The sequence below is a fragment of the Aedes aegypti genome, chromosome 2 (genome assembly GCF_002204515.2).
Source record: "Aedes aegypti strain LVP_AGWG chromosome 2, AaegL5.0 Primary Assembly, whole genome shotgun sequence".
NCBI classification, from domain to species: domain Eukaryota; kingdom Metazoa; phylum Arthropoda; class Insecta; order Diptera; family Culicidae; genus Aedes; species Aedes aegypti.
Window position 1 is genome coordinate 309,881,330 of NC_035108.1, and position 15,031 is coordinate 309,896,360.

Here is a 15,031-nt window from a genome sequence, read left to right on the forward strand (position 1 = left end):
AAAATGTCTACGAAAATCTTTGAAGGAATCCTTGGAGGAATCTCTGGAGAAATTCCTGCAGAAATACATGAGAAGGTTTTCCTGAAACAATCCCTTGAGCATATCTGGAAAAATCCTTATTGAGAGCTTCCTTTAGCAATCCCTAGAGAAGACCCTGGAAGAACTTCTGGTGAATCTTTGAAGTAAAAGCTGAAGAAAACGCTGGAGGAATCCCTGAGGAAACTCTGGAGGATCCATATGAAGTGGAGAAATCTTTGTAGGTATTTTTCTGGAGGTATCTCTAAAAGAATTTCTAAAGGAATTTTTGAAAAAAATCCGTTAAAAAAACCTGGTAGAATCTGTAAAAAAAAGTTTTGGAATAATTCCTGGATAAATTTCAGGGGATGCTCTTCGAACCCTACCAGAATCGATCTGAAAAAAATCCGGTTGAAAGTTCTTTCGGGAAAAATCTCTGGTGGGGTTTCTGGAAAATCTTTAGAGATTCTTCTTTAAGAATTTTTGTTCTCATTCCCCAGCGGTACAATGTGTCTTAACGTTTAAGTAAAAATCATGAACATTGATTCGTTAAATGATACCGATATTGTATATTATTTATATCATGACAAATTTCTGAGGAAATCTACACGATTCTGGGGCGGGGGCCGTCCCGTTTTCCCCCTGTTTCTAGGCCAATGGTTGTTTTACTATTACGTAGGGAGCTAATAACGTTTCAGGTACAGTAGGGTGCGGCTTATTTTTCAAAAGTTCTCAAAACCAAAAATTCGTGTGCTCTACTCAATTCAAATCACATTTAAAGAGAAACCTCAAAATCTGAGCCAAAAATATTAACATTTAGAGGTGGCGCGGGCGTCTTGAAGGTGAATTTTCAAGTTATAAAAAATGAACTTCAGTGAAGTAAACATAACTTTGTTATTTTTCAATCAATTTCAAAAAATTTAGCATCATTATCTTCAAAATTAAATTTACAAAAACTTTGTAGAACATCAAATTTGTCTAAAATCAAAACTAGTCTTAGTTTAAAATACTTTTATACAATTTTTTTTCTCATTTTACTAAAAATTTCAACTTAGTTGGACCATAACTTCTTGAATACTCAATCGATTCCGAATCTTTTTACATGTTTTTGAAGAAAATTCAGTTGTCTTCAAACTGTTCATACAACACATTTTTCTTAAAAATATTTTTGACTAAGTTTTTCACCAAAAACTATCCAAAAACATGATTTTTTAATGCAAAAATCTTTTTTTTCTGATTATTTAAGTTTTTTTGCCGGAAATTGCATTTTTTCTATAAAACTCAAATTTATAAAGCATCTTGCCTTTACTGCGAGTTGAATAGTGCATATATTTTTCAACATATGCAAACATATTTTTGTTTCAAAATTATTTAAAAATCGTTGCAAAGTTTAACAAATGAGGAAAACCAGTTTCAGCTTCAGAGATAATATTTAACTGGCAAAAATTTGACAAAACTGGCATTTTGCGTTAAAAAATCATGTTTTTGTGCAGTTTTTGCTGAATAACTTGGTCAAGACATTTTGTAAGTGAAATGCGTTGTATGAGAGGTTTGTAAACAATTCTAATAGCTTCAAAAACATGTAAAAAGATTTAGAATCGGTTGAGTAATCATGAAGTTATGGCCAAACAGAGTTTAAATTTTTAGTAAAATGAGGAAAAAATTGGAATAAATTACTTTTAACTTAAACTTGTTTTGATTTTAGACAAATTTGATGTTCTACAAAGTTTTTGTAAATTTAATTTTGAAGGTATTGATGCTAAAAGTTTGAAAATCGCTTGAAAACTAACAAAGTTATGTTTACTTCACTGAAGGTTATTTTTTATAACTTCAAAATTCACCTTCAAGACGCTTGCGCCACCCCTAAATGTTAATATTTTTGGCTCAGATTTTGAGGTTTCTCTTTTAATGTGATTTGAATTCAGTAGAGCACACGAATTTTTGGTTTTGAGAACTTTTGAAAAATAAGCCGCACCCCAAGGTACAGCCTGTTTGTGCAATACTCGTTGAGTATACTACAGAGATTATTACACCCATTGATCCATAGAATATTCTATCTCAAGCGGTAGCACTACGAGATTCTCAAAGACATTTGGCTCAAAATCATAATGGAATCTAAATCTCGTTCGTTTTTTCTCCTCTACCAACAGGCAGCCATCGAGGATTCGCTGCAGACGATCCATGACATTGCTACGGAAAATTTGGGCACACTTTGCCTGACGAAGCTGTTCCGACCGCTGCAGATAACCTTGAACCCGGAACGATACGCGGGGGCACGACAGAAAGCTGACCTGGCCGCGGTGGTGCTCCAGGATGTCGGAGTTGCCCGTCACAACGGTAAGGGCTTGTCGTTAGGTAAATAATCTAGGTATGTGTGTATTTGTGTGTGGGCGAGTGTATCACCTGGTGCAATTTGAGATGCGGGCTCTGTAGGGGAGACTGGGAACTTGATTCCCGGGGAGGCTTGATTCCATCCTATTTTCTCGAAATCTAACAATTACATTCTAACTAGGGAAGGTCACGATGGTGTTACACGGGGTTTCCAACCGGACTATTTTTGCTAGGTTCTACATGTCGAAATATGAAAAACCCCAAAGCCTTTCGGGTGATGAACCAATAGTGTAGCCAGGAAGGGCTCTGAAAGGAGCAATTTTGTACGTATATAATATTATTCAGTCAATTGAAACATTGACAAAAATATTTTTTCAGTATTTGTTGTGATGGTTGAGAACAGAATTTACATTAATGTATGTTTATAATAGATTTTTCATGCCATAGGTGAAACCAGGATGGGTTTTTCTTGACATATTATTCAATTAAAACCAAATTTGTTTCGGTGTTGTTATTCCGTGCATTCCATGGTTCTCTTATTTCTTCCATAGAAGACATGCATTTTTTTCAATAGTGCAATTATAAAACATTTTGCAACTTTACCTATTTTCAGTTTTGTTTCTGTTTTTTTCCTTGCACCTGGTATAGAACTAATGTATACTGTTTGTATGCATGTTAATTTTAGTTAAAACAAAATAACAAAATTAAAAGTATAACAAAATAAGATACAATTGTATTGCCTGAAAACTTACGTCACTCACAGTGCCAAACAAAAGTAAAATGGTTTTATTTATCCTAAAATTACGTAACGCTTTTGGAAGAAACTGGTGATACGTTCGGGTGTTAAGGTCGGTAAAAATATATAATGCTTTTACAAAACACTAAAACAAACAAAATATTACAAATTTTTATTCTTCCACAACAGTTTTTATGTAGAGTAAAATGGTTAACCGATAACTGACTGTTTGCACAATAACACTAGTCATTATCTCTCTCCAGAATACTTTGCATTTTCCCAAACTGGACAAACTAGGCTCGTCAAAAACCTCGGAGCTTACCCTAGTTTTTCCTCTGTTTTTATTATTAATTGAGTTCTTTCAATCTATTCTGATGATTTTTTTTTTATTCTTACCAGTGACTGGAAGCAAGCCCTTTCTGATTATACGATTCTGAAAAACAGTAAAGTTACACCATATGTTACACCATCGTGACCTTCTCTATTCAGAAAAAAATGTATCAAGAGAAAGAACATATTGATGGTGATTTAGGGAATAGGTAGACAAGAGAAGAAAACGGAAGCAATCTCTGGAATCCGGAGGTTAGAACAAAATAGCCTTGGGAAAATGTAAAGGACGCTGAATAAAGAGATATTGACCAGTGAAACGATGCAAACAAATTTACATTTACATTTACAATAAGTGTTGCGGACAACAAACTTTGCACTTCTAAACATATCTGCAATCTGGAAAACAGTCCAATTTATGACCTCGGAGGATTTTCTTGGCAGTAGGGGAAGGGGTGGTAAAATGAACACCTTAAGGAAATCATCTTGTTTCTGAGAGAAAAACGAGAAATTTGTATAGTTCTATCGCAAAACATAAAAAAGGGATGTAATCTATAGCAGCGACATAGATTCAGACTAAAATAGATTAATTTTCACATATTTTTATCGCTATCAAAAAGTGATGCAAATGTTCATTTTACCTGCACCATGTGGGGAAAATGAACAGCGGTTGATGGTAAAACGAACACCATGCAAAAAACGTGAGCAAACCAAATATTTCTGAAAATTGTCATCGTCCCACTGAAAAAACATCCATTCATGATTGTAACTCATTCAAAAAGAATTCTAAAGGTATCAGATTTGACATCATATCATAACGATATTCACCTCAAGTCTTCCGAGCTAAAAGTTACGTCAGTTCTAATTTTCAAAGTGGTTTTCTAAAATCTTAGTTATCGTTGATATTTTCACTTCAATTGACCTACGTATCAACTCGAACACTCAGATGTATGCTCTAAATCGTCCGTGCGTGATAAAAATTCATCGAAATTAGTTTTTTCTCGGTAAAAGGCACGGTGTTCATTTTACCACCCCTGTTCATTTTACCACCACTTCCCCTATATCTTGTCAGTACTATTTGCATCTCCATATATTCTTCATTATTCAACTGGCCCCTTTCCAAACTCTTCTAACTACACTACTGAAAAAAAAACATTAAGTTTATCTCGGGTCCTATTATAGATATTAGGAAACTATGAAGTGAACGGAAGATGAACACAAAAATCAACTCGGTTTTACTGGAAAAGTATGTCAAGATGACCCTATCCTAGTTACGCCTATGGCATAAAAATACATTATGAGCATTCATTAATGTTAATTATGTTCGCTACTATCATAATAAATACTGAGAAAAATCTTTTTGTCAAATTTTCAATTAACTAAATAATATTATATTCGTACAAAATTACCCCTTTCAGAGCCCCTCCTGGCTACACCACTGGTCCATCACTCGAAAGGCTTTGGGGTTTTTCATATTTCGACATGTAGAATCTAATAAAAATAGTCCGGTTGAAAACCCCGTGTAACACCATCGTGACCTTCCCTTGTAAGTAATTTTATAGTAGTACCGTAAAACGGGGTAACTTTGATAATGCGGGTAACTTTGATAAAACGAGACCCACGACATACTTAACGAAATAACAAAGTTTCTGTTAATCAGTTTAGAAAAAAGAATGCAATAGTAAAGAGTATTGATATAACACTTCATGTGAAAGCTATTTTCTTTAGAATCAAGCACATTTGAGGATTTATATGCAAATATTAAAAAAATATGACGTTTTACAATTTTTGAAACGCTCACAAACAATCTGTTCTACGATCACTATTTTATGAAGTCATAATGAGTTCATCGCTTATCCTTGATAGCCAAGTTGTAGTAGAACATAAATTCGGCCTCAAATCTCTTAGCGAAAATCAATTTTACAAACTGGGACAATTTTTGGGATCTAAGACAGAAATCTCCATATAGCTTTAAACGCCTAGAGGTATGCAACGCCCTATAAATGTTCTGTAATTGATTCAATTTTGTACGATTTATACTCCATTATCAAAGTTACCCCAAAACAGAAAACCGACTTTCGATTATATGAAAAATAATATATCCATTCAGAATAAATCTTTTGGCAATCTATCAACTGCAATCGATGGTTAGGATACCAGTACTTGTTTTAAAAATATACATTATAATTCTTTGAAACAGCATACCTAAATATTCAAGTTTTCTTCGAAAAAACTATCAAAGCTACCCCGTTTTACGGTACATAAATTTGTCTACAAGAAAAACAGTGTCAGAGCTGGAACTCCATTAGATACTATAAAAAAATCTTTATAACTCTGCGTATATTTCAAAAAATCATATCATATGTTCAGAACTTGAAGCTTTGAATGAGTAAAAAAAACTTAAAGTTCCCACATTTTAAATGTGTTTCTTGTTATTATAATTTTATTTGAAAGATACAGGGTCACCTAAATACAGACATCATATTTGAGGTGCAATAAAATTTAATTTGGAAACTTCTATTCTCTTAGAAATATGAGATCTTTGTAGATAAATCGTTGAATAGAACATTTTCATTCACTTGACTCTACATCATACAGTCAAAAAAATGGATCAAGTCTAATTAAATTTGAAAAATTGTGTTATTTTTAATAGACCCTTTTAATGACAAAAGCTGCTTTAAGTTTGAGTACAACAAAATTTGTTATAAAGATTCTGGGAGCAATTGCTTATTAATGGTCAGTTTAAGTCAGATATCAGTTACAAGTCAGTTATGGAAGATAATGCAATAAGTTATATTTTTGTTTAATTTATAACATATTGGATTATCTATATAGGGGATTCTACCCCATTACCCCGAATGCCATTTCCCCGAATCCCATCACCCCGAATGGACCATTACCCCGAATTCCATCACCCCAAATGCTTTTACCCCGAATTCACAATTATCTTGACATGATGATATTGATGACACTTCCCCATGATATTGGAATTCGGGGTAATGTCATTCGGGGTGATGGGTCGTTTGGGGTTTTGGAATTCGGGATAATGGCGTTAGGGTTAATGGCATTCGGGGTAATTGGATTCGGGGTAATGGGGTAGAATCATATAGGGGCCTTCCATAGCCGAGCGGTTACAGTCCACGGCTACAAAGCAAAGCCATGCTGAAGGTGTCTGGGATCAATTAACGGTCAGTCCAGGATCTTTTCGGAATGGAAATTTCTTTGACTTTCCTGGGCGTAGAGTATCATCGTACCTGCCATACGATATACGAATGCAAAAAAGGCAACTTTGGCAAAGAAATCTCTCAGTCAATAACTGTGAAAGTGCTCATAAGAACACTAAGCTGAGAAGCAGGCTCTGTCCCAGTGAGGACGTTAATGCCAAGAAGAAGAAGAAGATTATATATTTGGGTAAATTACAACATATTTTGTTTAAAGTTTGTTTAATGTAGAGGAAATTTTGTTGCTTTTAGTACTAACCAGCCAAAATTATAACATATTTTGCTACAAAAAACCTCCTACGTAAGTAACAATAAATGTGTTGCAATACACTGATCAGGAAGTCGCCTCAGTCTCTCCTAGAGATTACCTACTACTCGGAAGGACGGCGGCTTATGCGCAAAGGCTAACGATGACGTTAGGGTAGACAATTTCAGACAGGCACTGTTCAGGAAAGCAGCTATTTTGATTATGTGCATAATCTTAGCTGATCAGAAGTAGGTTTCACCCTACTTCTTCTTCTTCTTCTTCTTTCTGGCGTTATGTCCCAATTGGGACAAAGCCTGCTTCTCAGATTAGTGTTCTTATGAGCACTTCCACAGTTATTACCTGAGAGCTTTCTTTGCCGATTGACCATTTTTGCATGTGTATATCGTGTGGCAGGTACGAAGATACTCTATGCCCTGGGAATCGAGAAAATTTCCTTTACGAAAAGATCCTCGACCAGTGGGATTCGAACTCACGACCCTCAGCATGGTCATGTTGAATAGCTGCGCATTTACCGCTACGGCTATCTGGGCCCCACCCTACTGATAATCCAGTAAAACGGTCGGTGCAAAGCTCAAATCAAAATGCGACTGGTGAACCATCTCCATTGTTCTCAACAACAAATTTGGTTATTGAAGAACTATGTTTTCCTCAAATAAAAAACCAATAATCCTCTATTTTAAAAAAAATACCTAATATAAACTATTTCACTATAAATCGAACTATTCTTTATAAAAGCAGAACAGTACAATTTAGCTTAAGGAAACTTTCAAAAATGGCCATCTTTATCAACCGGAAATATGGAACCGGCTCCCATCATCAGGTGGAATTGCGAATGAGAATAGTAATTGGATTTTTCCAACTCTTTTGTCGCCTCGTTTGTGGCCCTTGGAATGAGATGCGATATGAAACGTGGCCCGAATAAGTTTAACATTCGTTGTGGGTTCTGAAGCGACTGGTCTCAACATTGCCCGGGAATGATTATTCAAATTAGTGTATAAATATGAAATTTTGGATGAAAGCAATATAATTGAATTCAAAACTACACAAAATATCTAACGATATTCAAATTTATTGTTATTGAGATATGAGACAAACGCTAACATCGCAAAAATAAAACCAATGACATCACGGACTTGCTACTATTGATACAAAAAATCATTCTTCTTTCATTCAGTGTAATGAACACGACTTCTACACGCTAAGATGAAAGTACCCATTATATGGGTTTCTTGTACCCATTTTTAAAGCCAGTATGAAGTTGTCAGAAAAAGGGTATTTTCCAATGACATTAACATTTCGCTCAACATCCGGTATCCGGAAAGGTGCTTTGGAGCAGATCGAAAAGCTCGTGTAAAAACCAATGCGGATATTTGTGTAGATGAGATATAACAATGAAATCGATAACATAAAATACAATAAATAAATGTAGTAAATTGCATAATCTTTAATTTTTCCTTTTTTTTTAATTTTTACTGCTATTTACCATAATATAAGTTGTTTAAGCCTCAATCTGTAGCATTGCTCATAATGGGGTTTTAGTACCCATTACGATTCTATCGACCAAGAGTAATAAATACCCATTATTTGAAATTCAAAGCGAATACTCTTTAAAGCGAAGTATGCACTTCAACAGAAAAGTAATCACCTATCTCGATGCGTGGGGAATTTCTTGCACGAAATGCTCAAGAAAGGCATTTTTATTTGATTGCAGTACGCAGTTGAAGAGAAATGTCAATTCAAATGGAGCTCACTATAGAAAATTTCTAGACCATTTCTTGCGCAGAAATTTTTACTTGTCTTGTGCTGAACAGCTTACCCAGCTTAATGAGTAAACCGACTTTACTCTTTTTATGAGTTAAGCCACATTTCTAGCCACCATTTTACCCATTAATGGATACTTTCATGTTAGCGTGCGGGCAAAAACTAGTATCTTCGTACCTGTGACACATGCAAAAATTGATAATCGGCAATGTAAGCTCTTAGTTGAAACCTGAGAAAGTGCTCATGGGAAATCTGAGAAGCAGGCTCTGTTCCAGTGGGGACGTAACGTTAGAAAAGAATTATTTCACTCGAATTTATTTTTGACAACAGTATTTGACATTCAGAAAAATGCAAGTGAGCATTTAAAAAATATATATTAAGTAAACAACAAAAATATAAATTTTTGGATACAGTGTTGTCAAATAAACTTATTTGACTAAACAACTTATATGGCATAGCAATTTGTGGTAGTTTTAGAGAACCATTAGTCAAAAATTCTTCAGTTATGCTATTTTGTTACGTAAAAAAAAATTTAGGGGACGGACCTGGTGTAGTGGTTAGAACACTCGCCTCTCACGCCGAGGACCTGGGATCAAATCCCATCCCCGACATAGTCACTTATGACGTAAAAAGTAATAGTGACGACTTCCTTCGGAAGGGAAGTAAAGCCGTTGGTCCCGAGATGAACTAGCCCAGGGCTAAAAATCTCGTTAATAAAGTCAAACCAACCAACGTAAAAATTTCACCCGGTTTTTTGACTATATAAAACAGGTTTAATCAATGTGGTGGATCTTTAACAATTTAACCTTTATAGGCCTAAGTGAAAGCAAAAATACTAGATTCTCATCTTTCAAATCAAATGGAAAAAAAACCCTACCACCACAGGTAACTCCGCTTCTTCGCCTACCGTAAATTCTAATGGGATATCATCAGATAATGTACCCACTTCAAGTGACATGTCTGCCTCTGATTTCAATTTTCTAACTGAACAATTGAATCTAATGATTGATGCAATGTTCAAAGCCACCACAATGACTGAAGCAGTCCAAGTCGGTGTAAAATTTACAAATCGAATTGTTGTTGGATTACGTTTTTCTAATGGATTCAAATAATAATTTAAATATTTTAAATTGGAATGCTCGTTCTCTGAATGGTAAAGAGGACGAGCTGTTTAATTTTCTTACAGTTAATAACGTGCATATAGCAGTTATTACCGAAACGTATTTAAAACCTGGATCTAAACTCAAAAGAGATCCTAACTTTTTTGTTTATCGTAATGATCGACTTGATGAGGAATGTGGGGGAGTTGCAATCATCATTCATAGGCGTATAAAACATCAACTGTTTTCGTCATTTGAAACTAAAGTTTTTGAAACTTTAGGTGTTTCTGTTGAAACACAGTTTGGTAAATATGCTTTCATAGCTGCCTATTTGCCTTTTCAATGCTCTGGACAGCAAGTTAATTTGCTCCAAACTGACTTGCGAAAATTGACTCGCAATCAGTCCAAATTTTTTGTCATTGGTGACTTTAATGCCAAACATCGGTCATGGAATAATTCTCAAAGTAATTCCAACGGCAGAATTTTATTTGATGAGTGCTTTTCAGGATATTTCTCAATTCAATACCCTGATAGCCCTACATGTTTTTCCTTTTCTAGAAATCCATCTACGATTGATTTGGTCTTAACCGACTCTAGTCATTTATGTAGCCAACTGATTACTCATGCTGATTTTGATTCTGATCATGTCTCTGTTACATTTCAAATATCCCAAGAAGAGATTCTCAATCCTATCAGCTCCACTTTCAATTATTTACGAGTCGACTGGAATATATATGAAACGTATGTTGACTCTAATCTTGATGTTAACATTTCTTTACAAACAAAACTTGATATTGACAATACTCTTGAAACTTTAACAAATTCCATTGTTGAAGCCCCGAGCATTGAAATTCCAAAATGTGAAGTAAAATTTGAATCCGTGATTATAGACGATGATCTTAACCTCTTGATCCGTCTTAAAAACGTGAGGAGAAGGCAATTTCAACGCACTCGCGATCCTGCTATGAAAATTATATGGCAGGATTTGCAGAAAGAAATCAAGAAACGTTTTGCTCAATTAAGAAACAAAAATTTTGAAAATAAAATTTCTCAATTGAATCCTGGCTCTAAGCCCTTTTGGAAATTATCTAAAATCTTGAAAAAACCTCAGAAGCCAATACCGGCATTGAAAGAGGAAAACAAATTATTACTAACTAATTGCGAAAAAGCTCAAAAACTTGCTATGCAGTTTGAAAGTGCGCACAATTTTAATTTAGGACTTACTAGTCCAATTGAAAATGAAGTTACTCAGGAGTTCGAAAATATTCTCAATCAAGAGAACGTTTTCGAAAATGCCTGGGAGACTGATTTAGAAGAAGTGAGAACTATTATTAAAAAATCAAAAATATGAAAGCTCCTGGCGATGATGGAATTATCTACATCCTCATCAAGAAACTTCCAGAAAGTAGCTTACCATTTGATAAATTTAACAAATGTTTTCAATTAGCATATTTTCCTGACAAATGGAAAAATGCTAAGGTTGTTCCAATTTTAAAACCAGACAAAAATCCTGCAGAAGCTTCTAGCTATCGTCCAATCAGTTTGCTTTCCTCCATCAGTAAACTTTTTGAAAAGGTTATTTTGAACAGAATTATGGCCCACATCAACGAAAATTCAATTTTTGCCAATGAACAGTTCGGATTCCGCCATGGACATTCGACCACTCATCAACTTTTACGTGTAACAAATTTGATCCGTTCCAACAAATCTGAAGGCTATTCTACTGGTCTTGCTCTTCTAGACATAGAAAAAGCATTCGACAGTGTTTGGCATGAAGGTTTGATTGTAAAATTAAAAAACTTTAATTTTCCAACATACATTGTTAGAATAATTCAAAATTATCTGTCAAATCGTACACTTCAGGTTAATTATCAGAACTCCAGATCTGAAAGACTTCCTGTAAGAGCTGGTGTTCTTCAAGGCAGCATTTTGGGACCAATATTATACAATATTTTCACATCTGACTTACCTGATATACCTCAGGGATGTCAAAAATCCTTGTTTGCGGATGACACAGGCCACTCCGCCAGAGGACGAAGCCTGCGTGTCATCTGTAGTCGATTGCAAAAAAGTTTGGATATTTTTTCTTCATACTTGCAAAAATGGAAGATTTCTCCTAATGCTTCCAAAACTCAACTAATAATATTCCCACATAAACCAAAAGCTCTTTATTTGAAACCTTCAAGTAGACATGTTGTCACGATGAGAGGGGTTCCAATAAATTGGTCAGATGAAGTTAAGTATCTAGGGCTCATGCTAGATAAGAATTTAACTTTCAAAACTCACATTGAGGGCATTCAAGCCAAATGTAATAATTATGTAAAATGTCTCTATCCCCTTATTAATAGAAAATCAAAACTTTGTCTTAAGAACAAGCTTTTGATATTCAAACAAATTTTCAGACCAGCCATGTTGTATGCTGTACCAATATGGACTAGCTGTTGTAATACCAGGAAGAAAGCTCTGCAGAGAATTCAAAATAAAATTTTGAAAATAATTCTGAAGCTGCCTCCCATTGATATAGTACCAATGAGTTACATAGAATATCCAATGTTGAAACATTGGAACAAATGTCAAATAAAATAATTAATAGTTTCAGGCAAAAATTGTTACAATCTTCTATTGCCACGATTAATGCGTTATATGTTTAGGTTAAGTAAGATTAAGTATATTCAAAGCGGTTTTTTTCTCTTATAAGCAGGTGAAATCAACTCACCTGTAAAAAATCTGAACTGCAACGGCAAATGAAATGTAATATATTGTTAACAAAATGTTAGTAAAATCTTAATTTTGTTTTACCAAATTAGGATGATAGTGTTGTCTAATAACACAGAACACCTAGATATAAGAAATGAATGTAATGTTTGGAATGATACTAATAAAGAAATTAAAAAAAAAAACTTAAAACTTTTATCGTTCAGCGAATTCTTAACCCTTTAATATTTTTTCTCAGTATACTGGTACACATTTCTCATTTCTAGAAGTGGCTAAAGGAAATCGGTAATACTCCTGTGGCCGTAGTTATTCCGGTAGTGACCCACCGGATCAAGACGGGTAAGAAAGGGCGATTTTTCCGGGACATGGCAATTTATCTTCATTTAGTTCCAATGGCAGTTACATATTTTAACCCTCTAATACCCAGATTTAAATTTTCGATCTAAATATCATTTTTAGTTATTTAAAATTGTTCCAAACATGTTTTGAGCAATGATTTATTTTTATTGGCAAATTTATGAATTTCGGTTTTTGATTTTTAAAATTTTTATTTTCAAACATCCCTATCCTTTTTCATTTTTTCTCAAAGCCTCTTGTAGTTACTGATTTTTGGCAATTATAAAAAATCAAGTGTTTACGGTACTTTTAAAAATAATAAATTTTTTTACATTTTTCTGGAAATATTTTTATTTTCCGTATAATTAACGGAAAAACAGGTTTGAAATTATTTTAATACCATTAAGGTACGATTTTTTTTATAATGCACGTTAAATAAACTCCAGGCATTTGTAGGTTATATAAGAATACAATTTTTCAAACAATTTTCAAAAATACAAAAAAGTTTCAAAAGTCATAAAAACTTTTTTGATTTGCGTGTTATGAGTGAAGGTTTATGCCAAAAATAAAATCATTTTGCTTTTCGAGCTATGAAAATATACACCAAATTCCAAAATGCAACCCGTCTAAATACGGGGTTGGGTATTAGAGGGTTAATTTTCATAAATCATTAAGATCTGAAATTCAACATAATAAATTACACTGGCTGGAACACTGGCTCTATATTTGTTGGATACTATACCGTTTCAGTTCTCTAAAAGTAGATATCAAACGTAGTAGTTCTTCAAATTGGGTTCCCATAAGTTTGACATAGATGTTAAGATACAAATCAACCACTTTATCATAAATTCGAGGCATCATGCAGACCCGAAAATGATCATTTGTAGGATAAATCAAATGCAGGACACATGGTTATCCAATTCAATCGTTTCTCAAAAGGTTTACGCTGATGCGTTTTTCCTGAAACTCATTGATATAGCAGCCACATTATAAACGATACCGGAACTTATCTGTGACTTGAAATTTACCTACCTCCAGGGGCACAGAAGCATAGAACCCTTGTCACCCAACCTGACCCAGCGACCCATCACAATAACTTCGGCCACATCAACATTCCCGAAATCTATTGAGCACTTTTAGAAAGTAGATATGTGTACGAGTATACTGACAAAAAAATGAAATACGTTGAGTAATCGCGGAGCGGAGAACGGTTTATATATTTTTCTTTCACTCTGGCCTATACGGGTTAACAGTGTTTCCAAATCACTTACTCTTGAGTGTTATTAAAATATCAAGCTAAGGAAGCGTCAAGATAAATTTAGAGCAATAATAATTTTAACATATAGCTGTGGGAAAATGTTTATTTTCAAATGTGAATCGCATATCTGAAACCAGCTTAGTTGAATAAGATCTATTGAACAAAAAAACTAAAAACTTATTTATTTAAAATATTTTGGTGAAAGTAATGAGCTAGCAACATATATATATATATATATATATATATATATATATATATATATATATATATATATATATATATATTTATATATATATATATATATAGATATATATATATATATATATATATATATATATATATATATATATATATATATATATATTCAATGAAGCCCCTTTGGTCACACAATTTTTGTGAAATTTTATTTATATTTACGTGTATCTTTATTTCGGATAAGGAACAAAATAGCAAATTTTCACGGAATTCGGTGACCCACTAGATCGGTTTTTCATGGAATGGTATATATATATATATATATATATATATATATATATATATATATATATATATATATATATATATATATATATATATATATATATATATATATATATATATATATATATATATATATATATATATATATATATATATATATATATATATATATATATATATATATATATATATATATATATATATATATATATATATATATATATATATATATATATATATATATATATGGCTCACGCTCGCCAAATCGATACGCACTTGATCCGTCCACGTAGCTCGCTGCGGTCTACGCCTTCTTGTACCAACCGGATTTTTGCAACATGCCCTGACCATCGTATCCTTCCAGCTTTGGCCACCTTCTGGATACTGGGTTCGCCGTAGAGTTGGGCAAGCTAGTGGTTTATCCTTCGCCGCCACACACCGTTTTCCTGTACACCGCCAAAGATCGTCCTAAGCATTCGACTT

General features: G+C 33.7%; 1 protein-coding gene across 8 annotated transcripts in view; it reads left to right on the forward strand.

The window, feature by feature from the left end:
- Positions 1-15,031, forward strand: part of LOC5564970 (probable G-protein coupled receptor CG31760) — a 267,572-nt gene that overhangs the window by 171,874 nt on the left and 80,667 nt on the right. For all 8 annotated transcript variants that reach the window (XM_021845678.1, XM_021845684.1, XM_021845682.1 and 5 more), the window contains exon 4: positions 2,166-2,352. In XM_021845678.1, coding sequence (XP_021701370.1) covers positions 2,166-2,352 — 187 coding nt within the window. The remainder of the gene's footprint in view (positions 1-2,165; positions 2,353-15,031) is intronic.